Source organism: Xiphias gladius, chromosome 21 (assembly GCF_016859285.1).
Source record: "Xiphias gladius isolate SHS-SW01 ecotype Sanya breed wild chromosome 21, ASM1685928v1, whole genome shotgun sequence".
NCBI classification, from domain to species: domain Eukaryota; kingdom Metazoa; phylum Chordata; class Actinopteri; order Istiophoriformes; family Xiphiidae; genus Xiphias; species Xiphias gladius.
This window is the reverse complement of record NC_053420.1, coordinates 10,440,604-10,467,500: the sequence shown is the minus strand read 5'-3', so window position 1 is coordinate 10,467,500 and position 26,897 is coordinate 10,440,604. Positions and strand designations below refer to the sequence as shown.

At 40.4% G+C, this 26,897-nt stretch overlaps 2 protein-coding genes across 3 annotated transcripts in view; one reads left to right on the top strand and one right to left on the bottom strand.

The window, feature by feature from the left end:
- Nucleotides 1-19,961, top strand: part of eya2 (EYA transcriptional coactivator and phosphatase 2) — a 30,782-nt gene extending 10,821 nt beyond the window's left edge. For both annotated transcript variants that reach the window (XM_040159754.1, XM_040159755.1), the window contains exons 2-16: nt 1,657-1,736; nt 2,096-2,138; nt 2,607-2,734; nt 3,468-3,584; nt 8,483-8,559; nt 8,745-8,928; nt 9,663-9,799; nt 9,928-10,011; nt 14,132-14,221; nt 16,149-16,207; nt 17,033-17,193; nt 18,016-18,130; nt 18,803-18,924; nt 19,094-19,194; nt 19,564-19,961. In XM_040159754.1, the coding sequence (XP_040015688.1) occupies nt 2,632-2,734; nt 3,468-3,584; nt 8,483-8,559; nt 8,745-8,928; nt 9,663-9,799; nt 9,928-10,011; nt 14,132-14,221; nt 16,149-16,207; nt 17,033-17,193; nt 18,016-18,130; nt 18,803-18,924; nt 19,094-19,194; nt 19,564-19,644 (1,431 nt within the window). In that variant the 5' untranslated portion in view covers nt 1,657-1,736; nt 2,096-2,138; nt 2,607-2,631 and the 3' untranslated portion in view covers nt 19,645-19,961. The remainder of the gene's footprint in view (nt 1-1,656; nt 1,737-2,095; nt 2,139-2,606; nt 2,735-3,467; nt 3,585-8,482; nt 8,560-8,744; nt 8,929-9,662; nt 9,800-9,927; nt 10,012-14,131; nt 14,222-16,148; nt 16,208-17,032; nt 17,194-18,015; nt 18,131-18,802; nt 18,925-19,093; nt 19,195-19,563) is intronic.
- A 1,151-nt stretch (nt 19,962-21,112) lies between these two features.
- Nucleotides 21,113-26,825, bottom strand: tgm5l (transglutaminase 5, like). The gene is made up of 14 exons (XM_040116525.1): nt 26,547-26,825; nt 26,156-26,338; nt 25,806-26,039; nt 25,230-25,348; nt 24,906-25,034; nt 24,354-24,531; nt 24,028-24,163; nt 23,718-23,821; nt 23,359-23,598; nt 23,181-23,243; nt 22,864-23,073; nt 22,574-22,731; nt 22,209-22,345; nt 21,113-21,662 (listed from the first exon to the last, which is right to left on the bottom strand). Exons 1-14 carry the CDS (start codon nt 26,551-26,553, stop codon nt 21,509-21,511), a joined length of 2,052 nt encoding a protein of 683 aa, XP_039972459.1. The 5' UTR covers nt 26,554-26,825; the 3' UTR covers nt 21,113-21,508.
- Between the last annotated feature and the right edge of the window lie 72 nt (nt 26,826-26,897).

Sequence of the window (26,897 nt, the reverse complement as noted above, 5' to 3'; positions counted from 1 at the left end):
TCTCTGCCATTGTGTTGTCAGCTAGGTCAGAGGTCGGGCAGTTAGCTGCAGCTTTGCCAGATTGGAATTGCCCAGAGGCAAAAAGAGAGAGAGAGAGACAGAAGGAGAGAGAAAGAAAGAGATGAAATTAATAAGGTAGCTCAGCCTGTTGTGAGTTGTCATAGAGCACAAATAAACAAGAGTAGTTGTAATGGTGCTGAACCAAAGACAGCTTACCTTACGCTTTTGTTGTTTTTCTGACTTTTGTATGTTCTGACACACTGCATGGCCTCCTGAACAATACACCTATACATGACATCTCACTCCAGAGCCATTTATATGCTGCTATAGCAGCACAACTCAAGAACTCCACTCCACTTTTTATATCCGTGCTCTGCACACTGCACGTTGCACTTTCACACAAAACTAGGAAATGTTTTGGGGTTTTTTTGTTTGCGTTTTTTATGAACATGGCTTTGTGGTTAGGTTCATTTCCATGTTGAAACCTGAAAAGGTTTTCCCCAAACTGGTGCCACAAAGTTTAAAGCACGGTGTTGTCAAAAAAATCACTGTATACTGTAGCTATAAGATTTACCTTAAATGGAACTCAGGCGTCTAACTCATACTTTTGGTTCTGCTGTGTAGGGTGTATTTTTACCTCAGAGTTCCCCAGTACAGTTTCAGACACCCACAGTTTGCTTCAGACTTACTGCTACCTTGTGTGAGGGGGATTGAAGCGCTGTAGTCGGACAGACTGACCTCGTTCAGATTCCTGCTTAGACTAATTCATGTGGCATTGACCTTTTGACCTCCATCCTACCCAGCTGGAACCTTTTCTCTCTCTCACTCCTTTCTATCAAATTAAATCATCTATCACAGTATATATGTAATCTTATATTACAATAGTGCATTATACACTTTTCTTTAATTCAAATGAAAAACAATTTATACAAATGGGTTTGTTTTTGGTTAATCCAGTGAAATAAATGCCAAGTAAATCAATGTATTTCGTCACATCGATGCAAAAATCCAATATTGATTTGAACACAGTTTTAGTGAAGTAATACAATCAGAGATTTACAGTATAACCTCAGTGGAACTTGTATTCCAAATTCTCTCCTCTTTCATCCTGTCATCCTATGTCATTCTCTCCTCTCTTACAAAGCTCTACCGTCTCGTGATCATCAACATATCACCAGACATACATTAGAAACGCTGCTGAACTGAGAATTACGAATATCCCGCACACTCCTACTATTTTGAAACTAGACCCCGGCCTAGTTCTGGGTGTTTTCTTCATGGTTTATTTCTTCTAAGAAACTACACGTAGTACACATGAATGGTGCCCAACAGCAGAATGAGTCAGCAGTGGAGTAATGGAGCATGTTCAAACATTTTCCCTAGAAACAATGTTACCTGTCAGGTTTCTGTAATCATTTGACTGTCAGTCTCTAATGACCGCACTCTTCTCATCAATACCACATTTATCTTGCTCTCTCTCTTTCTGTTTCTCTTCCTCTCAGTCTCTCCTTAAACCTATTCGCCTCTTGAGCTGTGTGCATGGAGAAAATATCGTTTCTCATCGTCCTGCTGCAACGGGGCCCGGGGCACGTTGCCATGTGTCAGTCGCCTGCATACCTCTGGCCTGATGGTGTGTATTTGCTATTGTTTCCACAGGAGAGTTGACGGCTCGAGAGGAGCTTGAGTAATAGCAGTGTGACGGGATAAAGAGGATAAGGCTCTCTCCACAGAGGCAGGTGAGAGAACAAAACTACAAAGAAAAGAGCAAAGTGCTACAGATGAAAAGTGGCTGTTTGCTGGCTGGTATTACTGTCGGTCACAAAGACTGAGCAACCTAATTTTCTGGAGTGAGGAGGTGACGTACCGTTTTTAAAAAGTGCAGTTGAAATGTCTGTAGCACTTTCAAGTATTGACACTTTAATGGAATTTTATTTTTTTTCAAAACGGCTTTCCCCTTTCGAATTGAAAACCAAGTCTTTTTGTGAAATTCTACCACATTGTTGTTGTAGTTGGAGGGGTTTACTTCTCGTTGTTCATTTCCTAACTGGTTTCAGTGTTAATTTTCTAATGATTCCCTTTCTTGCCTCATTCACAGGGCTTCTTATTATCTTTTTTCAAACTCATCATATCTACTGCAGGTGAGTTTTTATGACATCTGTCACTGAAATTAAAACTGGAATTGCATTGCTGGTAATCGAAATCATGTGAGAACTGCAATATCCCTATGAGTCACTGTTATTACAGTAGCTTTAAACAATGTGATGTTAAATATTAACTTTCAAATTTGTTTGAAGAAGAACTGTAAGGGATACTCGTACTCCACCTGAGTTTGTGTCATTGTTTAATGGTATCAGTAGCAAAAATTCAAACTGCATATTCTGATTTTACCAGTTTATGCAGTCCAGCAGAGTTTTCTTTGTTCCACTTTCAGCATTAATTCTTTTAATCTGTGAAAGAAAGAGATATGTTTTCATGGTCCTGACAGCCGAGTGCGCTCTTCCTCACCGTCGCTCCTAACTGTGACAAAAACAGATGTTCTGTTGTAACGGATAAAGAGAAGAAGAAGTCGTCACCAGAGGTTTCCTCGTTGTTTCCTCCTTATTCAGGATCAACTGACGGGGGAAAAGTGTCATGGCTGCATATGGACAGACTCAGTACAGCCCCGCCCTCCAACCTGCAGGACCATACGCACCTTACACTCACCACACACAGGGCTACAGCATGCCATCTTACAGTAAGTACTAACATGCATTTTTTTTTTTAAATCGTCTCACAAGCAAAACACGTTTGTAACGTGATGTCAAGGCATACAGGTACAGCTAGATTTCAGATTATTTACATCAGATTCTGCAAGTTAGTGTGACTCTGCTTACTTCTCTTAAGTGCTCACTTGCCTTTTTTTTTTTTTAAAATAAACAACCGGACTCAATAACAATACAGTACATAGGACATCATCAACATAAAACTGGAGGCACAAGACAGATAACATTTTGTGATGTGTATGGGAAACAAGCACATTGTGTCACAGGTATTTGCCAGTGATACACAAATGTTGAGTTTTAAAGCTGGTGATCAGGTTTGTTGAAGAAAAATGGAAAATCATTTTCAAGAAATAGACAAAGCTATGTACTAAAACTTGACCAAGACTTGTAGAATACAAAAAAAAAGATGATAAACCAGAGCATGCAAGTATGTACAAAGACTACTGTGCTCTCTGGATTCAGCAGCTTCATCTTCTTAACTTGCAAGCAAAGACATAACTTTATTTTTATCAGCTAACCAATCAAAAGAAGGAGCTCTCTACAATGGTATTATAAACCTTTATTAAATGCTCCTTGGGCATCAGTAAATCAAATGATTTAAAATACGTTATTTACAAATATTTCTCTTCTGTGTGGATGGCTCTAAAACTGCATGCTGGTTAGATTCATCCCGAATGCAACATAATTCTTCTGCTCCCTTTCTAGACATTAAAACAGAGGACGGCCTGAGTCACTCTCCGGGACAGACGGGGCTCCTGGGCTACTCAAACTTCAGCAGCACTCCTCCCAGTCAGAGTCTCTACAGCTACTCACACACACATGGTTAGTCTGAAAAACTGTATATACTGAATGTCAGGACATACTATCACACACACCGGCACACAGACCTTATATACACTATCTTTGTCTTTGAACTTACTGGAAGGAGCATCCTTCCGTATTCTGCCATCCTCAGGTCTTTTACTCCTTCTTTCCTCTCCTCTCCTTCTTTCTTTTCCTCTCTCTTTTCCTCTCCTCTCCTCTCCTCTCCTCATCTTTCTGTCCTCTCCTCTCTCTCTGCCACACCTGTTCTCCATTAGCTGCGGTCTGGACTCCTGGCGTCAAAAGTCTCCCCACCCCTCCTCTTTTTTCGGGGTCAGGCCCCCTTTCTCCACTCAGACCAACAACACAGCATGCAAGCGTTTGTGTTAGAGAAAAAAAAAGAGAGTAAGAAAACAGATAGACAGAAAGGAAGAGAAACAAAGGGGATGGAAGACAGAAAAAAAACACAACAGTGGAGAAAACAAAAGATGGGTAGAGGGCGTTTGCCAAAAAAACAAACGCTCAAATGAAGACAGGGTATGCTTAGAAGTGTGTGCAGTTCTCTGCCCACGCATGGCTGTGTGTGTGTGCGATTGTGATTGTGTGTTGGTGTATCTGTGCTATACGCATTCCTCAGTCGTCCGGCGCCGAGAGCATGACTCTCAGTGCGACTTTATGGCTTTGAAAGCAGCATGAAATTGACCTTGTGTGTGAGAGGGGAGAGGTTAAGGTGCATTTACGGAGGGGTGAGCAGGTTTAATGTTGCAGACGGGGGATGACCCTGTTTCCACTGCGTGGATGAGACAAAGGAGAGATAAAAGAGTACAGAAGAATAAACAGTTGAGATGTGGACAAGACTTTGTATTTCCCCCATGTCACTATATACTGTAAATCCCAGCTCTTAAAATACTCTTTTATAAATACTTTAAGACCTGGAATATGAACTTGTCTCTAAATTACAATGGTCCAATGCATTCCTATAGTATCTGCTTATTCTTTAAGGAGAGTTTTTTCCTACTTTTATGGGAAATTGGCATGACTATATGTCTAAGAAACACATTTTTTTTAAAAATGTTTTTTAACCGAGGTTTGTTGGCTTCCGCCAGAAGTACTTTCATTTCTACCGCTCCACACCAACTACAAATAAAGTCTATTATGAGTTTGTTAAAGGAGAATTCCAGTATATTACAAATTGGATCTTATTTTTGTAGGTTAGGCCTTAATTTTGATCTGTTTTGATCAATCTAGTTACTATAGATTATTTTCACTATTAATCTGTACGATTAAAAAAAATGGCCATCTCAAAGTCCTAGAGCCATCTTGGTGACGTCTTAAAATATCTTGTTTAGTTCGATCAAAAGTCCAATATCCAGAGATAGTCCCTAGACCAGAGAACCAGAGAATTTTTCCCATTTTTCCTATGAAAATAACTTAAGCAAATAATCAGTCATCAAAATTGAACATTTTGCCCTGTTGGACTTCATTGTACTGATTTGTCCACATTCACAGGTCTGAGCAGTTGCTTTTTATCATTGCCCATAGAACTGAGGGCCAAAGTTATGAAAATGAGACTCAAGCTAGTAAAGTGGAATTATCCTTTAACATAAAAATACAATTATTCCTCAGTATTGTTGACCTGACCCCCTTTCTTGATATATCATAAAAACTGGTATGTACTAGTAGACTAGTGGTAGACTAGAGACTGGTACTAGTATGTAGTAGTATACAGTATAATCCTGATTCATACCATGAATTAAAAGGTTAGAATATCGAATTTCATCAAGTCAAGAAGTGAGTGAAGCGCTGATTTAACTGCTTTAATAGTCCTTAAAGAACTAAAAAATGCAAAATGCTGCAAGTTGCAATTATTTTCTTTATCTGCAGACTATTCTCTCAATTAATCAATTAATTGTCAATAAAATCTCACAAATAAATGAAAAAAGCCAAATTATTTCTCAGAGCTTAACTTGATTTATTCAGATTGCTTGTTTTTTCTGACCAAAACCCAGAGATATTCAGTTTCATACATGACTGAGAAAAGCATCAAATCTTCATATTTCAGGAACTGAAAACAGAGAATATTTGGCATTTTTGCTTTTAAAAAAAAAAGGAAAACGATTACTCGATTATCAAAATAGTTGCCAATCAATTTTCTGCCGATCAATTAATCAGTTGTCTCAGCTCTATTCCTGACCCTTGTTTGATAAATGTCAGCTCAACGAGTATTTGCGTCTCATCTCCCTCCATCACAGAAGTGACTCAATTAATCATCACGTCCCCTAAGTATGAATCTTTCGTCACGTGATGAGAGGTGGACTTGTGCATAACCTGTTCAAAGATTGTCTTTAGCATCGGATGTGAATGGCCTCCTTGATCTTTCTCAAGCTGCCACGGACTCCTCTCGGATGACTTTTGAGTCCTTCCCAGACGATTCTAGTTTTCCATATTGCTCCCTCTTTAAGAGAATATTCAGATCTCAGACATCGTACAGGAATGTAAATAATGTATTCATGTAAACACTCTTTTGATGAAACATTTTACAAACTACAGACCTTTCACTGACTGTGCTCTGTTAGAGCACGACTGTTGAACCAACAAGCATTTTTGAAACAGTGTATTTTGAGTTTGAGGGACACTGTTCCCAAACAAAATAAATTTGTTTGAATATTTTTATGCGTAAATCATTAACTGCAAACTTCAAACAGTAATAAACTGCCACAACAGCCAAATATTTGTAGGGTTTTATAATGTTTCCATGTCATCCATTACACTGTACACAATACTGAAGCACACCCACTGACACACACACCCCACAAAAAGCCATCGAAACACATACTGTACACTGTGTGCACAACTAAAACCAAATGGGGACTATGGGAGCCTTTTTGTGTTTACTCAAGAGACCTCCTGTATTTTTCCTTTAGTCGCTTTGAAGACTGTTGTGTTGTCCGGGGAGGTTTCAGTGTGGTTCTTCCATTGAGTCATTATTCTCCTGTTTGTCATGCACCATGGAGCGGAGAAGAAGAAATGGGGAGCAGTAGTGGACTGGTGAAGTGATGGGAGGTAGACTGGAGGAAATGAATCTTTAAAAATACTCCAGGACAGTACAGGTCATGTCGGAGAAGAGAATAAATCTTTATTATCACAGAAGGGAAACTTTGTACAATTAGCAGTCAAAACAGAGTGGATAGGTCCATCGCAGAAAAGAATGCTAAATCATCTTTCAAAGCATCGTCTGTAATTACTCAAACTCCATTATATTAACTGTACCTTCCTTCTGTACGTAGCAAAAACCACCCATTCATTAACACTACATTTGGAAACCAATTAATTACTTGCTAATGTTTTTGACCTGCTCTCTGTTTATAGATAATCCAATCAGAGTGCACGCAATAAGCAAAGGTCAAGCTATGTTTTGTCAGTAACAGACCCTTTATCAACGCGTTACATATCTGGATGTACCCATGTTTTACCTGAAATGTGACATTAGATATACCGCGTGTGCTCAAGCTGTGGCTGCTTTTAAAAATTCTGAGCCACACCAGTAGTATCATTCCAGAGATGGCAGTGTCAGTCTCTCAGTCTCTCAGTCTGTCTCAGTCTCAGTCTCGCTCCGCCACTTTGTCCCAGAGTGAAATAGTTCAACAGCTATCTGAGTGATTCCCATGATATGTTGTACAGACTTTCATGGTTCCCAGAGGATGAATCCTGATGACTTTTGTGACTATTCCTCCAGTGCCAACATGAGGTTGACATTAATTTAATTTGGTATAGACATTTAAGGTCCCCACATGATTAATTGTACAAAGTTCGGTGATCCCTTAGCTTTTCATTTAGTGCTAATACTTTGGTTTGTGACCAGATACCTTAAAAACTAATGATATTACCCTTCGGTTTCAGCTGCAGTTTGTCGGTCTGGCTGATTAGCAAATGCTACCATGCTAACACACTAAACTAAGATGGTGAACATGGTAAACACTTTACATGCTAAACATCAGCACTTAAGTATTGTCATTGTAAGCATGCTGGCATATGTTTAGCTCAAAGCACCTGTGGGCCTAAATACAGCCTCAAAGAGCTGCTGGCATACTCTAGCTGTAGACAGTCTTGTTTAAACATCACTGCAAATCAGTAGGCATAGTATCTGTTCAATGATGTTCTTACTACCAAGTACTGGAAACCAGTAAGACGCCCCTATGCTTTTTGTTGGATTAATGCAGGATGTAAATCATCTACTGTTTGCTCAAAGTGAGCTCTCGAAGTTTAATAATCCTACGAGACGCTGTTGGGAAGTTATATGCCTTTTATGAGAAGCCACACACAATGAACCATTTTGCTCGATTGGTGTCAAAAGTTCATCAGGTCTTTCTTGGCTCTTGCCCAGCCCTTCTGCAGAATTCTGTAAAAAAAAAAAAAAAAAAAAAAAATTGAGATACCTTCTGAGATATCCAGCCAACAGACAACAAGAGGGAATGGAATGGATATTGAAAATGTGGTTGAGTGCCATAGGTGGATGTGATAAGATTACAGGAGAAATAATTAATCAGACAAATAAACAGTACTTGACAGGAAGATGCAGGGTGAGACAGCGTCACCGTGGGGGGAAATTGCTTGGAGCAAGACATTCCTGCCTCTGCTTGATGAGACTAAGAAGACTCCCACAGCAGCGGCAGACTTTCCCACCTGTATTGTTATGTCAAACATAAATCTCCCTCTCAGCTCCTGCAGCACTGAGCTGTCATGGAGGAAGGAATCAAAGTTTACTGCTCATTACTTCCACCGCACAGTTCCACAGATCAGATTGGATGTTGTGAAAATTATATCTGAAGCTGATTCACACAAGATGCAATACAGTCAAATCTCCCACCAATTTACAATCTATAACTGTGTTGTTTTTTTTAATCCTGCATAATTTACAGGTGGTGGAATTTCACCTGGAATTTTTCAAGGCACCCATGCAATCTCCAGTTCAACCCCATTCAATCCTACCCAACAAGTGAGTAATTCAACCTCAACATTTATTTTACTGACAAGACAACTGTAGAACTCTGGGGCTATAAATTCTTGTCACTTCTCTAACATCAGGAATATTGTTTAATGCAGGACACAATTTTGGAATGAAAATGCGCATATTCTGAGGTTACTGACGAACTGTAATGTCACTGTTTTCTGTATTGACAGGAATTCTCGGCGTACTCAAGCTACAGTCAGAGTCAGTACTCCCCGTATTATAACTCACATCACTACAACAGCCCCTACCTAACCAGCAGCAACATCAGCCCTGCTGCCATCACAGCGCCATTAGCCTATCAGCACCCAGAACACCCCGTCATGCTGCCCAATCAGAGCCCAGAGTCACATACGGGTGAGGATTAATGAACCATGTGTCCTATTTATTTGGAGCTTTATGGTTTATAGGCTGTCTAGTTGGTTATTTCTTTGTTTCTTTGTTATGGACAAAAATCTTACCACATATGTCTACAACCAGTGCCTACCTGTCTTTAAACTTTCCAGGGTATCACATTTACACTGAGCCATCGAAACAACTGGAATTTACAGGGGCTGACAAGGGGAAGCCATGCATTAGTACACAACAAGCCAACATACTGTACACAGATACACACACAAACAAATTTAAACAAAAAGAATTTTTTTTTATTTATCAATATGTTGAATAGAAATTTTAAAAGTATGTTGCATGAAACCTTAAATTACAGAAAGGTTTTTTTGTAAATTATTATAATATAACATGCTATGTGGGTCATCAAAAAAACACAAACATCTGTTACCTCTTACCGGGTTTTCTAAATTTCACCGTTTTGATTTTTCCCCCGTCGTTAATTTTGTAGTAGTCATTTAAGTTCCTAGCAAGGCAGCAAAATTACAGCGTACATATACACAGTTTTGTGCACTGTCAAAATTGTCACGGCAGAAATTGAGATATCTGTATAACTTTTAGTCCCTGGTATGGCTTGTGACTAACATGCTCTAGATTTAATGAATGTAAGCCTGAATCGTAAAAAAAATAAAAATAAATAAAAATAAATGTTGTTTTATAAAGCCTGATGAGCAACTTTGTTGTATGTGGGTGTGTTTTAGGCGAGTACCACCCACCGCCCAGCCCCCCCACACCAGGTAAAGAAGAGGGGGTTGCAGCACGGAGGGGGTCAGATGGGAAGTTGAGGGGGAGGAAAAGAGTCAGTGACCCCGCTCCACCTCTGGACTCTGATATAGAGGTAAACACACACTCACACAGTGTTGAAAATTATCAGTATTACTCTGCAATATTTGTCTTTCTCTCTCTCAGACACACACACATAAACTTTCATGAGGTTAACATTACATATCTGTTATTTCACTGCAGCGAGTGTTTATCTGGGACCTGGATGAAACCATCATCATTTTCCATTCGCTCCTCACGGGAACCTTCTCCTCACGATTTGGCAAGGTACAGCGATACAACCCCTCCCATTGTCATTTACTGTAAGACGTACGTGCTGGAGCTCATCACACTCTGACAACAGTTAATTATGCGGTGGGTAGGTAGGTAAAGTTTACCACAAAATCCTCACATCAACAAACCAGTGCAATCTTGCTACAGTCAGTACACCCTTTGTTTCAGTGATCAAGTGCTTATTTGACAAACAGTCAAAGGTTTCGCTGCCTGAGCTGAGTCCACAACCTTTGGGTCTCATCCCTGAGCATTTTCACACGCTGGCTGTTTTGCCTTTCTGCCCTCTTGTTTCTTTTCATAATGCGCAGGGGTTGTTTAGCTACCCCGGCATCCTGCAGCGTGATTGACAGCCAGCAGGACCTTTACATAACAGACCAGCAGCTGACGATGGGGCGGACAGCGGTGTGTTTCTTGTTTTTGGCCAGTTATCTGTGTTTTGAATTCTCACGGTCCCCCTGCGGGTTGACACAAGGCTGATGGGAGTTTGAGAGCACCGTTTCTGATCGGTTCAGCCCCTGGCAGGCCATGCATGTCGTTGTTTCTTTTTCTTTCTTTTCTGCCACAAAGAGGGGGGGGTGAAGAGAAAAAGGGAGAAAGAGCCAGCGAGAGAGAGAGAGAGAGAGAGATAGAGAGCAAGAGAGTTGATGTGTTGAAATGTGACTCATGTGCCAAAAATTCCTGATTCCTCCCACCACCCAAACACCCCGCTGCTGGATCCAGGGAGGCTCTGACATCAAAACTCAGACATGCAGCAGAATAGAATGAGTGACAGCAGAAAAACAGATTAACAGTCTAAAGTGTCAAGACAGCTTACAGGCTAACAACATTTTTTCTTTTTTTTTTTCTTCCTCACAAGTTTGCAGCTAACCCATCCTGCTCTGACAAAATTAATTTTTTTCTGGAATTAATTATCTCCACTTCGTGTCCCACTTTGTGTCTAGTTTTAACAGCCAGGCTCTTCCCATTAGGGTCAGCCTATTAAACTCTTATCATAAACAAATGTTTGGACCTATACCCAAAGGCAAGTCTGGGCCCAGTGTGCACGAAAGACTAATGGATGTGTTGAAAGACAGTTGTTTTCACCAGCTTGGTGAGCCAGAGGTGAACGGAGATCCACATGAGGAGCTGATTCCCTCCGCTGTAACAGGTCTTCCATTATCCCATCTATCATACAGCACCCCACTCCGTCCTGGAGTGTGTGAATTTTCTTCCCTAGCTCTGTCTTTCATATCAAGCTTCCCCTGCGTAAGAGTTAAGGTGGGAACTGAATGCTTTGGGTGCTTTTTTTTTTCGTTTTCTTCTACCTCCTTTTTTGTCTTTCCTCTTAAATTCTTGTCCCAGATTAACAGACAGAGGCTTTTGTTTGTCCCTCTGTATAGAAGCAGCCTTTGTCTATGGATAAAGATAATTATTTCAATTATTAGACAAGCAGAACAAGCCTCTCTTAAGCCTTTAACCCCTCCCTCTTCATCCTTTACATTCATCTCTTCTTTTTCTGGACAGTGTTTCTGAATGCTGTCCCTTGTCATTTTCTCCTTGTCATCCTACTCCTCCTATTGAACTTTTGCCACCATTCATCCTCAATTACCTTTTTGTCTCCCTTTACACCCTTTTTTTTTTGGAGGAGAGGATTTTGTAGTTGTCATCATTTTCTCTACTTGTGTCATCAAGCCCAATTCTGAGCCAGGAGACAGCTCTGCTTGTCATTTCAGATGCACTAATCTGATGTTCACCTTTGGCTGACACACCTCTGCTTCTCCTGTCTCGCCGTCAGAGATGAGCCAACGCTGCCATCAAAACAATGCGCCACGCATACGTACACACACACACCTGCTTTTGTAGTCTTCAACAACAGCACACCCACACTGTTTGTCAGCCTGACTGCTCGCAAATCATGATTTATGAGTTTATCCAGGTGATGATTTTTGTTATTAGGAAACAAAACTGAAGTCGGTGTAATGCAAAACCCGCTTATTTGTCTGATTTTTTCCATACAAGAGGAAAAGAGAAGAGAGGCTGAGTGGAGGTGCTGATAGAGAGAGAGAAAATGCCTAAAGAAGGTGAAGGAGGTTAGAGACCAACATCAACAAAGAGGACAATATATCAGAGATACCTGCCCTTTTTTCTGAAATGACAGACTAGGCGAATTCCGCTGAAATCTGCAATACATTATCATTTTTTTTACTGCACTTATGCAAGAGAAAAAAAGTAGAGGAAACATTTTTTTAAGAATCATTCCAGCCTGTTTTAGCCATTTACAATAAATCATATAGACTTGGTGTTTTTTGTCATTTTTTTATTCCCACCATCCAAGGAAGCCATTGATTTCATTAATTTCCCATTATGGAAATTAATTAGCAGACGCTTGAAACTCGGTAGATCTGTGTAATCTATTACAGTTAACATGAAGTCTGTATTTATTTTTAGCCACATTATTGACATGGTCCTAGTGATGGCATTGGATTCACATAATATTTGGTACCGACTTTAATGGTGCCAATAAGATGAATTGTAATAAATAGGGCTGTAACTAACATTTTCAGTCATTATCAAATAATCTGCTGATTATTTTCTAGATTCATTGTGTTGTCTATAAGAGAGACAATTTACATGACAAAGGAAAACGGCAATCATTTACATTTAAGAAGCCCTAGCCAGATGTCTGGCATTTTTGCTTGAAAAAGGACTCAAACCATTAATCAATTATCTAAATAGTTGCCTATTTATTTTCTGTTGATCAATCATCTCTAGTACTAACTTTGGCGATCCATTCACTTTTCCTGTTGTGCCATCATCAGGACAAAATTTGAATTTGTCCAGTACTTTGGTTTATGATCAAATACTGGGAGAACTAATGACAACTAATGACTAATGACAATGACAATTCTCATGTGTACTTTGTGCCTAGTTGCAAGTTCACAAATGGTAGCCTGCTTACAAGATAAACTACTGTACAACGATTAGCTCGGTAAACATTATGGCTGCTAAACGTGAGCATGTTAGCATGGTGAGCATTAGCATTTAGTTCAACACACTGCTGTTTAGCCTCACAGAGTCAATACCATGGCTGTAGGCTCTAGTGTTATCGGTACATTAGATGCATTATCTTCGCTCGGTAGACTGATGAAAACCGTTGGTCATCAAAAAAGCATTTGTGGTTCAGGAGGTAAAATGTGCAAAAACACTGATACGGTTGCTTAAGCCTTGAGATAACTGAATGCATGGACTGGTCATGAGTTTAATGAAAAGGTGTTCCTACAATGAGGGTTTTTCACAGAGTTTAATGTAAGAGTCAGCAGTTAATTGAATGAATTTAATATAATGAGTCTGTGCTGAATTCACTGGAAGGAATCTGGAAAAGGACCAGTGGAGAGCAAAGGGGAAAAGTGAAAAGAAGCCAGAATAAATAATTCAGAAGAGACAGTAAAGTTTAGCAGAGCGTTTGACTGACAGATAAATATTCACACTTGCCTCTCCCCGAAACCTGTTTATGTCAGTCCAGTTGATGAGGTTGCAGAGAAAGTAAAAGGAGGGCAGTTCAGACAGACACACAGGCAGCTGCACTGACAAGGCGAGAATAATGACAAGAGTAATGACGTTCAGTAATCTGATTTAACCGATTATTCTCTAAATACCAAACCTCTGAGGCCATCAATCTCGGCCTGAGCTCATGATTTTATTTTTATTAACTATATCAAGGGTGCAGCCCCTGAAGCTTTTGTTCTTACACAACTAGGTCTGAGTAACTAGGTCAAACCAATTTTCTTTCCTTTAAAAGTGAATATGACTCTGATTGAAAGAGAGATAAGAGTCTTAACTGTGCCTGAGGGGAAGTTTATTTCCACAGTATATATCGTACACCACCAAACATGCCTCAAGACATAAATACATATAGTACATCCACGCTAAGACACACATTTAGGTCCGTATAACAAACACAGAAGAGTACACAGCAACCTTTAAGCCTCGAAGAGGATGTTCAGTCCTTGTTCTTAACAGTGTGATTTGTGTGTGACGCTATTAATTTTAAGGTGTGTGTGTGTGTGTGTGTGTGTGTGTGTGTGTGTGTGTGTGTGTGTGTGTGTGTGTGTGTGTGTGTGTGTGTGTGCATCAGGACTCCTCAAAGGCAGTTTCTCTTGGTTTGTGGATGGAGGAGATGATCTTCAACCTGGCCGACTCACGACTCTTCTTCAATGACCTGGAGGTTAGTTTTCACATTTGTGTGATAATTTGGAGTTCATTTGGAGAAATTTAGAAAGCTGCATGATTGCATTTTGTTCTGTTGACTACCGTTCCCGTAAACTGACTACAACGTATTCACATTCTCCTCACAGCACTCTTCATCTTTTTGCAATAATCATAAGATTCTTTCCAGTAATTTGGAAAATAGCAGCAGTGAGAGCATACCCACTGGTATAAACTGGCATACAGCTGACCAGGAAACCTTTCCTGCAACAGCCTAGCAAGAAGTTTGACATTTGGGTGCTGTTTTCTTACCTGGCATAAAGCACAGTGGCTGTCATTGTAGAAATCCCCTCACACAACATCTATCCTGCATTAATTCTTACTAGAGCATTTTCCAAACAATTTCCCTCCCTGAAGTGACGGTACAGCAAGAATACTAAAAGGAAAGGTTGTTAACTGCTGGCATAAGTGTTTCTTGCAGTTAGACCTTACCTGCTGCCTAAAAATCCACCAAATGTGGGTATGGTGGCAACCTCTAAAAAGGATGAAAAAATTTAACTACCTGCTAGTGACTGAATAGTGCATATGTTTTTCATCCTGCATTCCTCGGCCTTGTTCTTGCAAAGAGAAAAGATTAGAGAGGGCCGGAGAGAGAGAGAGAGAGAGAGAGAGAGAACAAGTACACTTTGTGCTGTAATTATAGGTGTGTGTCTGAGTATCCGAGAGGAAAATTAGTCAAATGGGAGGAGGAACAGTCAAGAGGAGGTAAAGGAGCCAACAAAGCCATTTGCAAACCCGGTTTTTATCCCCTCTTTTGTTGTCAAGGCTCAGAAAATCTCTAACGCAGTAGGCAACGGTTGGCTGACAACTATTGTTAAGTCTTGAGGTACAATTATCTTGTCCTTCTTATATCAGTAGCTACATCAGTGGCAACGAGCGCTATCGCTGCGGTCATGTCTGTAAATACTACCAGAGGACTCACGTAATTGTAATTGGTGGGCATGACTGACGGATTAATCGAAGTCAGATTTCCTATAGAATCTTAGCTGATTAAAAAAATGATTGAGAATGAATGATGAGATCAAATGAAATCTCTGTTGCTGCTGAGAGGAGTATATTTGTGTACAGCTAAAGGGGTCATTTGCATTGTTTGGTCAGTGGTAGCATCTCTGCACTCTGGCACCTGGCTGGGAGGTGACTCGTAGCTCTTGGGAACTGAACTATGTAGAGATGGAGGGAGGATGAGGTAGTGTCTCCGTCTGGCTCAAGTGTGTGTGTGTGTGTGTGTGTGTGTGTGTGTACTGCTGCACGTGTATTATGTTTATGTGAAAGATAGAAAGTTGTGGGATTTAGAGGCTTTTAGATGGATAAAGGCACAGAGAAATAAGAGAGATCTTAGGATTTTTGAGGAGACATTTGTTGTATTTTTTTTCTTATGATGATTGATTCATGCTCCTTGTTTTCGTTTTTTGTCCAACATATCCAATTTTAATAACTGTTTTCAAGATCCTGATTTAACTGTGTATTGCTTAAAGTGTTTTGGCTGTAGCCACATGTTTAAGCTGCAGTGTGGTTTTAATCCCTGTGGTTTGGTTGGTTGCAATAATGTCCAATAGAAAGGAACAACATGCACACCACTTTGCTTGTCAAAGACAATGGGCCATTCTCTTACCAAAATGTTGGATGCACTATAAAAAAATGTAGATTTGCTACATGGTTACCCTCGGTTTGCACCCCCATATTGACTGTCTTGTCTCTCTGGCGCCTCCCTGTCCTGTGTTCCAACACCTTATTTCCTTCTTCCTTGTCTTTGTTTTTTGCTCTATTTTTATTTTTGTGGCTGCTATCGTTCCCGGAGGCTCCCCTAAAGAGGAGAGACCTGCCCGTACAGGGCTCCACTCTGAAATGGATCCCTTGATTTATCTGCTCTCCTTTTAATTTCTCAGGAATGTGACCAGGTTCACATTGATGACGTGGCATCAGACGACAATGGACAGGACCTGAGGTAAAGCTTCTACTGTGTTACTGTACTTAAAGCTCTGCTGAGAGACTCTGACGGTTCTACTGTGGCTTGTGAACCAGACTTGCCCTCTGGGTTTTAGTTCACAGGAGGAAAAAAGCAGGGAGATGAGATGACGAGTGTGTGCATATGCATGTGTGTGTGTGTGTGTGTGTGTGTGTGTGTGTGTGTGTGTGTGTGTGTATGCGTGCCACCATGTGCATGGCTTTTATTTTCCTAACATCCACAGTCATATAATATGTCACGGGATTATCCCATGCTTTCATTTCTCATCAAAATATCTCTTTATCATTCCCTCTGTCTCCCTCAGTCCAGACTTTTTATTGCATAAAGTTGTTGAAGCACTTAAGGATACTTTTAGGAGTGATTTGAGAAAGAGTCAGGCTGTACTAAAGTACTTTTCTGAAGTATTTATTTTGCTGAACTTGGCCTTTTTCATTCTCAAAGATTTTTTTATATTTATCCTACCCGTGCTGAATGTATATACTTCATGATTTCTTACTGACAAAGCTTCATTCATGGCTACATTCAATTTCAAAGTATTTCTTCTCCCTGAATTTTTTGCGGGCTGCACTGGCACAGCTCCCTAAATTTGATGAGTGGTTTAAGCACTGCCTTCTTGTTCATAGCCTAAACAGTTTGAATCAATTCCTAGAGCTAGAAAATGTATCCAAGAATATATTTGTGCCAATTCTTGGAGCATCACCTTTGAAACACTGATGAAAGTGCTACTATAAGATGCTCGGGAAAAATACAGTTTGTGTCTTTATGATCTACATCCTGGCTGTTTCCTGTATTGTGATCGTGCAGCACTTACAACTTCGGGTCGGACGGCTTCCAGAGCCCAGCAGGGGCCGGCTCTCTGTGCCTGGGGTCAGGGGTCCACGGAGGGGTGGACTGGATGAGGAAACTGGCTTTCCGATACCGCAGAGTCAAGGAGATCTACAACACATACAAGAATAATGTTGGGGGTAGGCTATCATTTTATTTACATGTAACACCACTGAACACAGTAAATATATTTTTCTCATATTTAAAGATATCTCAACTTCTCTGAGGTCTAACTTGGGGTATATGAGCAACAAAAAAGAAAGAATAATGTCAAGAAATTAGTAACATGTACCATGTAATACCACCTTATATTTACTTTCTGCAGGACCTCAAAAGCCGGAGCTGAAACTGTAGTATGCATTCAAACCACATTTCTTTGATTGGGGTTTGCTGTGTTTGAGGCATAATGTAGGCTTTCCTGAAAAAAGTGCCTTTCGTATTTTTGAAGCTCCAGTTTGATAATCAACCAAACCACTGTTGAGGATCAAAATGCAGTGAGACTAGTGTCCGACAATAAACACCTGCTCTTTCCAAAAAGAATCTTTGTTAAAAAAAAATAATAAAAAAAATAAATTTAATTTAATTACTGACGAATAACTTATTAAATTAACTGAATCATGATGTGCTGAAAAAGCTAAAAGAAACCAGGCAGGTTTTTTTGTCAACTAGGATGATGAGTCAGAAGCGTTTGTTCAGTATGAACCCTTGTGCACTAGCTGAGCATAGGCACTGCTGATTACATCTGGCTGCTTTACCTCTGCTGGAAACCATGTGTCTGAGGTTTTGGCTAAAGGGTGTTGTGTGAGAATCATGCATCCAGTAAGTGCAGACAGGCCTGCTGTCAAAATAAGGCTTTGTAATGTTTCAGTAAATAAGAACTTTTATACCCTGGAGCTACGAGGGTTCAGATCATCCATGTTTTGTCACTGACCATCAAGCCTGTGCCTCTCACTGATGGGCAGGTTTGCTGGGCAGCCCCAAGCGAGAGGAGTGGTTACAGCTGAGAAGAGAGATGGAGGTCCTGACTGACCTGTGGCTGACTCAAGCACTCAAAGCCCTGGCTCTCATCAGCTCGAGGTCAGTTGGTGCTGAAATAGCTTGTTTTACAACCGCCTGTCAATTAAAAGGAGCTGATATAGCTGTCATGTATGATATGTTATTAGGATTTTAGCCATCCATATCCATCCTTTAAAAAGATGGCGGAAGATGTATTCACATATTTTACTTAAATAAAAGTACCAGTACCACAGTGTAAAAATACTCTGCTAAAAGTAAAAGTCCTACGTTCAAAATCACACTTACAGTTATAAGAGTAATTATAATATTGGATAATTATTACTAATGCGTTAATGTGTACGTGGAATGATAATATTGTAGTTGTTCAGTGTGGAGGTAACTTGAATAACAATTCATGTACTGTTGGGTCATTTAATCTATAATACTGCATCCTGTTTTAGAGGCTGATCATATGTTTCGTTTGCAAAATCTTAACCGCAAAACTAATAGTTGTCAGGTAAATTTAATGGAGTAAAAAGTATAAAATTTCCCTCTGAAATGTAGTGAAATATAAGTATGGAGTAGCGTAAAATGACATTACTCAAGTACACAAACCTCAAAACGGTACTTAAGTGCAGTGCAGTGCTTGAGTAATATACTTAGCATACTTATACTTACTTGAGTAATGTATACTTGGCACCACTGGTCACAGCTTGAGCGTAGTATAAATGTGTCTGTGCTGTGCTGTTCCAGGCCTAACTGTGTGAACGTGCTGGTGACCACCACCCAACTCATCCCAGCCCTCTCCAAGGTCTTACTGTACGGTCTGGGCTCAGCCTTCCCCATAGAGAACATATACAGTGCCACCAAGACAGGTGAGGAGAAGCTGAGAAAGAGGGGACACAGACTGAATGATAATCACAAGTAATCAACAATACAATCAACCTTAATCTCCCTCTGTCCGCTATAGTTTCTCCTTTTAAAGTGGTTCTCCAAAGGTACTACTTTAACGTTGTAACCCCCTGGTCTTTCCTCTTTTCGAAGGCAAAGAGAGCTGCTTTGAGCGCGTCTCTCAGAGATTTGGTCGGAGAGCAGTTTATGTGGTGATAGGAGATGGAGCTGAAGAAGAGACCGTGGCCAAAAAGGTATAACTCAATCTGTTTTTTTATGACTGTGACTGCTGAAAAATGGGCCACAACTAATCAGTTAACCTTAAAGGAGACTCTTTTTCTGCAGCTTCTGTGTCCAAAACTTTTTTCTTTTTTTTTAAATCTTTGCATTGAAATGTCAGAATCTTTCCTGGACCTGGCAGTTCAGCAAATACATTATATGCCAACATGTTATCCACATGTACTTTGTCTCATAATACGGTCCCCCCTCAAAAACCACACTTATTTTTCACATCTGCACTGCATGTGCAGGGGCACTGCAAGTTGTTCAAGTATGTCTGCCTTAAGTTTGCATGATTTACGTTAAACCCTTCTTTCATTTCAATTTTACTCTTGTTTTCTCAGAAGAACATGCCGTTCTGGAGGGTGTCGTGTCGGGCCGATCTGGAAGCTCTAAGCCACGCACTGGAGCTGGACTACCTCTAGAGGGCGCCGGCTGTCACACTCTGCTCTTCCCAGTCCAAATCAAGAAACGCTCCTGAATGATCCTGAGTGCGGCTGGCGGCTTGAAGGTGCCCCACCCCAGAGACTGACTCAAAGTCGGCACTGCTAGCTCGAGTGAGCACCCAGGCAGAGGACTCTGAAGCGAGGCTGCCGTATATATGTGACACATAAACGTGAAGCCAAAAGTGCTGGACCAAAATAAAAAAAATAAAAAAACATAAAACAAGAGACCAAAGCTTCATGACCAGGGAAATGTGGTCAGTACTGCAAATACTTTTTTTTTTTTTTTAAACAAAAAAAAAAAACTTTTCCATTGTTTTTTTTTAATTCATTTCATCTCAACTTTATGAATGGTCACCCACTTAGATACACAAAAAAGTGTTGCACTGAATGCAAAATCTTATGTCCTGTACAATGAACACAGTGAGTATCTCTGCATGGATGAAGAGTTCAGACTGGTGTTAGACTGTTTGTTCTGCTGTGTCTTTTTATATTTGTTGTGAGACTTAATTCGTTTTTCGCCGGTTAATTCTATTACAAAGACAAACGTTAGAAACAAGTTGTGATGTTACGTGGGATAGATTTTTGCATTCAGTTATTGTTTTAGAGTTGTTTTATTCATGTGTCGGCTAGATAAGTGTCAAATAACATTCTCCTCGTAGTTAGAGACTATTGAAAATAGTCTGTATTTTACCATTGAAATGTGAGCTATTTATTATTGCTTCAATTCTACAACACAATGAGGTATATATCGTTTCGGAGCTTGAAATAAAAAAAAATCCCCATTCGAAGAACAAAAATCTGCTCTTGTAAAAATCTTTTGATAAGAAGTTGTCTTTAAGATGCTGTATTATAGGCTAGTGCTCAAATCCTTACTTTTAATTCTGGGTTGTATATGTTTTCATGTTTTAATTCTTCTTTTCAGTCCTCGTTTAGTTTTTCCTAATAACCTGTTTGTAATATAGATGAACTGGTATGGTTGTGCATGTGCTGATTACACTGCCTGTCAGCTTAGCTATGATTTGTATATAATGCTTTATTGTCGATTTGTTTTGACAGAGTGAACATAGATTAATAAAAATAAATTAATTACAGTGTGGGGAAAAGTGAGATTCATTTCATTTAATTTCCTTCAACCCAGAGGCTTTTGAAACATGAAGGTTTACATGACAAATAAATGAATGAATGATGAATGATCCTGGTGTAAATTACATGTAATTTATCAAGAGATTTGAAAAGCATTTCAAGCAGACCGACCCAAGGTGACCTTTTTTCTTTTTTGAGGAAAGGTCTCCCTCTTCTGGGAAAGAAAAAGAACTACAATAACATAAATCCCCCTACTGTCAGGAAAAAAATGTGACATACAGTAGATTTAAAGACATTATTCATTTTATTTTTCAAAATAAGGAAAAAAGGCACAATATTCCACAAAAAAAAAAATAATGTGCTGTAGATTTTTTCAGTTTGAAGTAAAAATGCAGATTTTCAAGTAGCAAGGTTGATTTTCATGGCTCAAAACACATACAGTATATATTTAAATACATTTTAAAATAAATAAGTGTAATTTACATTCACATTTAAATCATACAAAACAAGAGAAAAACGGGAGGATGGCTGCACAATGGGGCGGCAGTAATCTCAATCTTTCTTCTGCGACTAATGCTCCCACCTGGTTGCCAAGTTCTGGCTTCGGCTGGGAGACTTAGTTGTTCCAACCTAAATAAAAAGCTGTCCCTGAAGCACAAACGCTGACATCAGAAATGTAATTATTGTGCTCAAATGGGACAACTGAGCCGAATGAGAGTTTTTTGGGGGTTTTTTTTAAAAAAAGGGGGAAAAAAAGGATCTAAGCTCTGTTGACAAAGACCATCCTAAATCCTTGTATTGTGGCGTTGATGTTTGACAGTGACAGGCTACCCCGCAGCATCCTCGTTCCCAACATGCTGGGGATGAAAGTGAAGCGCTGCTCCACTTTTCCTCCTGGACGCAGTGGCAGCATCCTGCAGGAAGACACAGAGAAGATACGAAAGAGTTTACAAATTGTGGAAGTAGTACTACTATTGTTGTACTTTTGAATGGCTGACACTGGCTCCTATGTCAAAAAGTACTTGATTTGTTTTCACCTGGTTGGACCTGACTTCATCAGACCAATTTAGATAATGATAGCTAAACTAAAATAATTGTCCTTTGAATGGCTAAGTTTTGTAGATATATTGTAATGTCAAATTATATCTTGTCTATAGCTACACACACCTATAGCCAAACAGCCTTAGTTAACCAGTCAGTGCTTGCAAATAATTATTGGCCCCCGATCTGCACACAGCAGTTGAAAATTTAATAGATTATTCCAGACGTGCCGGTCTGAACACTGGGCATAAGCATAGGTAGAACAATACACATTCCTTCAACATAGACACCCTGTTTTGTAGTTTACTGCACAGTGACACACCTCTATTTTGAGGACTCCTTCGCACATTCATTTTGTCTACGACATTAAATATTCCAGACATACATAGATAAAGCAGACAAGTAATCACCATTCTTACCTAAAGTTAATCTTGTCCGGGATCAGCCCGGCCCCGGCCACAGTCAGCACTCCTCCCACTGCGTGAGAAAATGGGTTGGTGAAGGTCACTGTGGCACTCTGCTCCTTGTTGGGCACAATGGAGTCTTCGTCTGCAACCTGAAGGAGAAATGTGTTTTAGTGAACCCTGAATATTGTTCCCTTAAATTACCCCTCAAATAACTTTAAAGCAAGCAAATATCACATAAATCATGTATGTGTTTCCTACAGCATTTAACTGAAGCTATATGATTTGATTTTCATTTTAACTGACTGAAATTTAAGTATATGCTGTGAATTTGCCATCTCATTTATTGGTGGAAAATATTCAGAATCTTGTTAAAGTACCTGTATGGTGAGCTGTGGGCTGGCAATGTTGAACTCCTCTGAGGCCAGGACCCGCTCCTGAGTGGCCATGTCCTCCAGGACTACCGCGAGGTTGATCAGGTTGTCTCCCACGACATTCTCATACTGGGCTGGGAGGATCTGCTGTCGTAGCACCTTGACTGGGAAGAGAGATGGACAGAGGGAGAGAAGAGGGTGTGTGAAATTCATCATCAAATCCATTTTACAATAAATTATGGAAAGCACAGCAGTGGTGAAAAATTGAGTTTGTATGGAGTGAAAGGCAAATTTACCTTCCATGGGTGCCAGCTTTATGATGCCGTGGGTTTCCCAGAAGGTGTCTGAGGGGTTGTGGTTGTATTCTTTTGCCTGCGCGTTGAGGTGCACCGACATCATCTTGAAAACACTCTGCTTGTTGATGAATTTCACCGTTAAGCGGATGGGCTCTCCAGCAACTGGACCTTTATCCAGGGTCAGGATGACTAACGCTCCCTTGGATGAGCCTGATGAATAAACGTGAAGATATCCAGTGGGTGAGATGACGTGATTCTAAACACCTGATAACTCTTATTCATGTATTGAAAATTAAAGGTTTTAAATTAAAACTTACCATTCCTCAATGTTGAGTCTTCTGATATTGCGGAGCTTCTTGATGTTAGTGTTGAAGTCGGGCCTATTTTGGAAAGATAAACAGAAAATGTGAGCAGAGTAACTATTATGCCTTAGAGTGAACATTATGCCACTTTTCTAAGTAAGCTAGTGAGCAAATAAATGCTTTTGGATCATACTTTTGATGTATTTGTAGTCTTCTGTGATGTTCTGGAGCCTGGGGAAGCCAACAGCTTTGGTACAGATGAGGGATCCAACTCTGTCTGTGTCTTTGCTGTGGCTGAGCACGCGACCCTGGCCCACTATGAATGTGTGGACGTCGGCGTTCACCTCAGCATAGACAAAGGGGATGTCATAAAGCACGTTGATATGCCGATCCTTGATTGCTTTGACTGGAGCTGGGCCGCAGCAGAACACTCCTAGGTTGAAGGGAGAAAGGGGAAAAAAAGAGGTTACGGCAATGTAGCGTAAAAGATCGAAGGCGACAACAACAGTGAGAAACGTCAGAAAACCCCGACCAACAATCTATCCCACACACCTCCACTCCTCTCCTGAGGGGTAGGGTCCAGAACCTGCCAGCCATCCATTCCAGATCCCAGATCCTGACGAGTCATCCAGCACTCCACCCAGACATGGAAGTTCCTGTTAAGAAGGGCCAAAATAAGATATCACCACGCATTAATTGGATTTATTGATTCACGAAACTAAATAAATATAACCAGTGCCTTTAAATTAGTTTAAAAATTATTTCGTGAGCCAGTGACACATTAAAAAAATTCCCAAAAGTGTCACAAAAAGAGTATATTCATATTTGCCATGCAAATAAAATCCTTTACATCACCACTGACCATATGCTGTCTTTGCTGTGGTTCAGCTTCTGCCCTGTTTCGCTGTAGTATTCTTCAATCCCTAGGTTGCCATTGGTGTCGTGAGCAGAGTTGAAGTTTGTGACAACACGGCTGGGAATGCCAAGAACTCTCATCACTGAAAGACGTAATCAAAACACAGGCACGGGCGTTGACATACTGATGAAAATATCTGAACATTAAGGAATGGAAATAATGATCCGGTACGTAAAGAAGGCTAATAAGACATCAGTCATGACAGTATATTTTGGAGGTTTACGATTGATTATTGATTCATTTCAAAGGTTTTGAATCACTCATATAATCACCTGTGCACATGACAGCTGCATACACCCAGCACTGTCCGTACTTGACTGGGCTGTAACCAGACTGGGCCCACAGCCTCAAGATGTCTCCACTCCCCGTCCACACGGAGGGATTAACTCCTTGTTTGAAGTCATCCGACCAGTTCCCTTTCAGGACCCCACAGTCATCTTCGCAGTTAATCTGAACATAAAGCAGATGATAAATGTCATTTTCTATCTTTGCACTTCAGTTCCCAAAGATCATAAAGCAAGTCTGGGCACCTCACATCTTCCAAGATGATTCTGATTCACAGTGGCAGTTTAATGAGTACTTTGATCAACTGTTTTGCTGCTGTAATTGCAGCATCTCTGTATGTGACATTTGGTTTTCAGAACTTTGCAGGAGGTGTTTTCATCTTCACAATCGAAAGAACACTCTGTCCCAGTTCAAGCAACAACTTGTTTTATTACGCAGCGGTGACGCATCTGCATCACCGCTGCGTATTAAAAAAAAAACACTGGTGAGTTATTTATTTCTATCTTGAAGGTTGATATGTTCAGTAGTGGTTCACTCACCATGGCAGACACAACCCGGCTGATGTAGACGGGGTTGTTTCGGTTCAGGTAGTCAAGTCTTCGATTGTTTTGGTGCTTAGGGCTGACTTGGAGCAGATTCAAACATGTCTCCAGAACACCGGGCTCATACTTTACAGGCAGAGAGAATGAAATGAAAGGATTAAAATAACTTTAAATGACTTTGGAAGCACAGTCAAAGAAATACTGCACATGCTTAACATTCAAGTGACCAATGCGGGTCATTTGAGGTCAGGTTTAGGACTGGAGTTTGGTAAAGGTCAAGACAAGTTAATGTTTGCTGTTCAACAGATATCATTTTCATACCTGATCAAAGGACCATGGTCTTGACACAAGGTTCATAGCTGTTCCCATAAACAGCAAGCCAGAGTCGTTCTGGACATATTCCTCTCTCTGGTCCTCAAAGGGAATATAGACTGCATCCTCTGCAAGAAATAAACCTGACATTTAGCACATCCTAGTGTAGTTACATTTTAAATGGCATCGCTGGGTACACCATAAATGGTTTAATTCAGTTGCCATGCTTGTCTTTATTCCTTTGTTCTCTTTTGTAAAGCCGGTGGCCCGGCCATTGCTATGATGAATCCTTATCTCCCTGGTGTGATTCACTGAGCTGGCTACACGGTACTTCACCACTGTACTGTGGTGATCCGACTCCACTAAAAGGAATTAATAAGTAATTAAAGCAGATGAATGAATGCAGTCCATCATCATGAATTCATTCAGCCACACAAACCATAACCACAAGTACATTTCTGGTTTGGTTAGCCTAATGCCGCTGCAATATTTTAAGCTACCAAAACCTTCTGAAGCTGCAAAACCCTCCATTAACTTTATATACAGTGAGCTTCTTTTTTTTTTTTTTTTTTTGGTTTCACTCACTAGGACACCAGGGATTGCAGAGCAGGATGAATTTGCTGAAGGCGTTCCTCCGCTGGCCGCCCTGAGAGAGCAAACCCAGCTGAAACTTGTAGCAACCCACAGAGGCAGAGGCAGGAGAAAAGATGAAGATGGAGGGGTTCTGGAGGTTCAAGTCTTCTGGGTCAATGTAGGCTTTCCACCCAGAGGACGAAACCTTCTTGGAGAAAGTGACTGGCATTATCACATACAGGTGACCTGAGGAGAGAGGAGAGAAAGACCATTAGGCAAAGGAATTTAAATAGTGGTTCAGACTGGTTTGGTTAAAAAAGCATGCACCCCATAAGTCTAGACTAAATCTAAATCCAGACTACCTAGCATCACTTTGACCCTCAAAGAGTCAGTCTTGGGGTTGAAGGGTCGGCCCTCCAGCCGCAGACTGATTTTGAATGGGGCTCCTCTTCGCACCACCAGGGCTTTGGAGCAGCTGAAGCCCTCAGTCCTGTGCTTCGCCAGGTTCTCAGATTTTTCCAGGTTGACATATTGTACATGTATGTCTGCAAATTAGGAAAGACAATTAAAAAATAAACAAATTGCCACAGAAAAATGCATTCACCGGTCAGATGGGACTATTTAAAATTTCAATCAATATGCGATGAATAGCAAGATCAAGAACAAACAAAAGGAGGGATGAGTTAAATAATAAAAGGAGGAAGAAGAGGAAGAAGGAGAAAAAGAGCTGCTATTCCTGAAGACAAATCTCACCTTCCATTGGTTAATGTCTCTTTTTCACAGCAGTCAAACAGTGTGTATGTCCCTGCTGTCAGCTGCTGCAGCTATATAAACCTTTGCCCCACCCCCTGAAAGCATTTCCCAGGTGGCAGTGAGAAAGTGAACTGGTTTGTCACCAGGTGTTACCAAGGCCGTCATGCCAGTAGTAACAAAATATTTGCCAAAAAATGGGACACCTCTCTTTGTTGATTATGGTTCCGCTGTGTGCGGTGGGCCGTGTATGAGTAATCAGACTCACCCAGGTCAACAGAAGCCATAGCTAAATTTCAAACAAAGCTGTTGCGAAATTTAGTTCGAAAGCTAAAAGTGATGCAGATTTTTTTT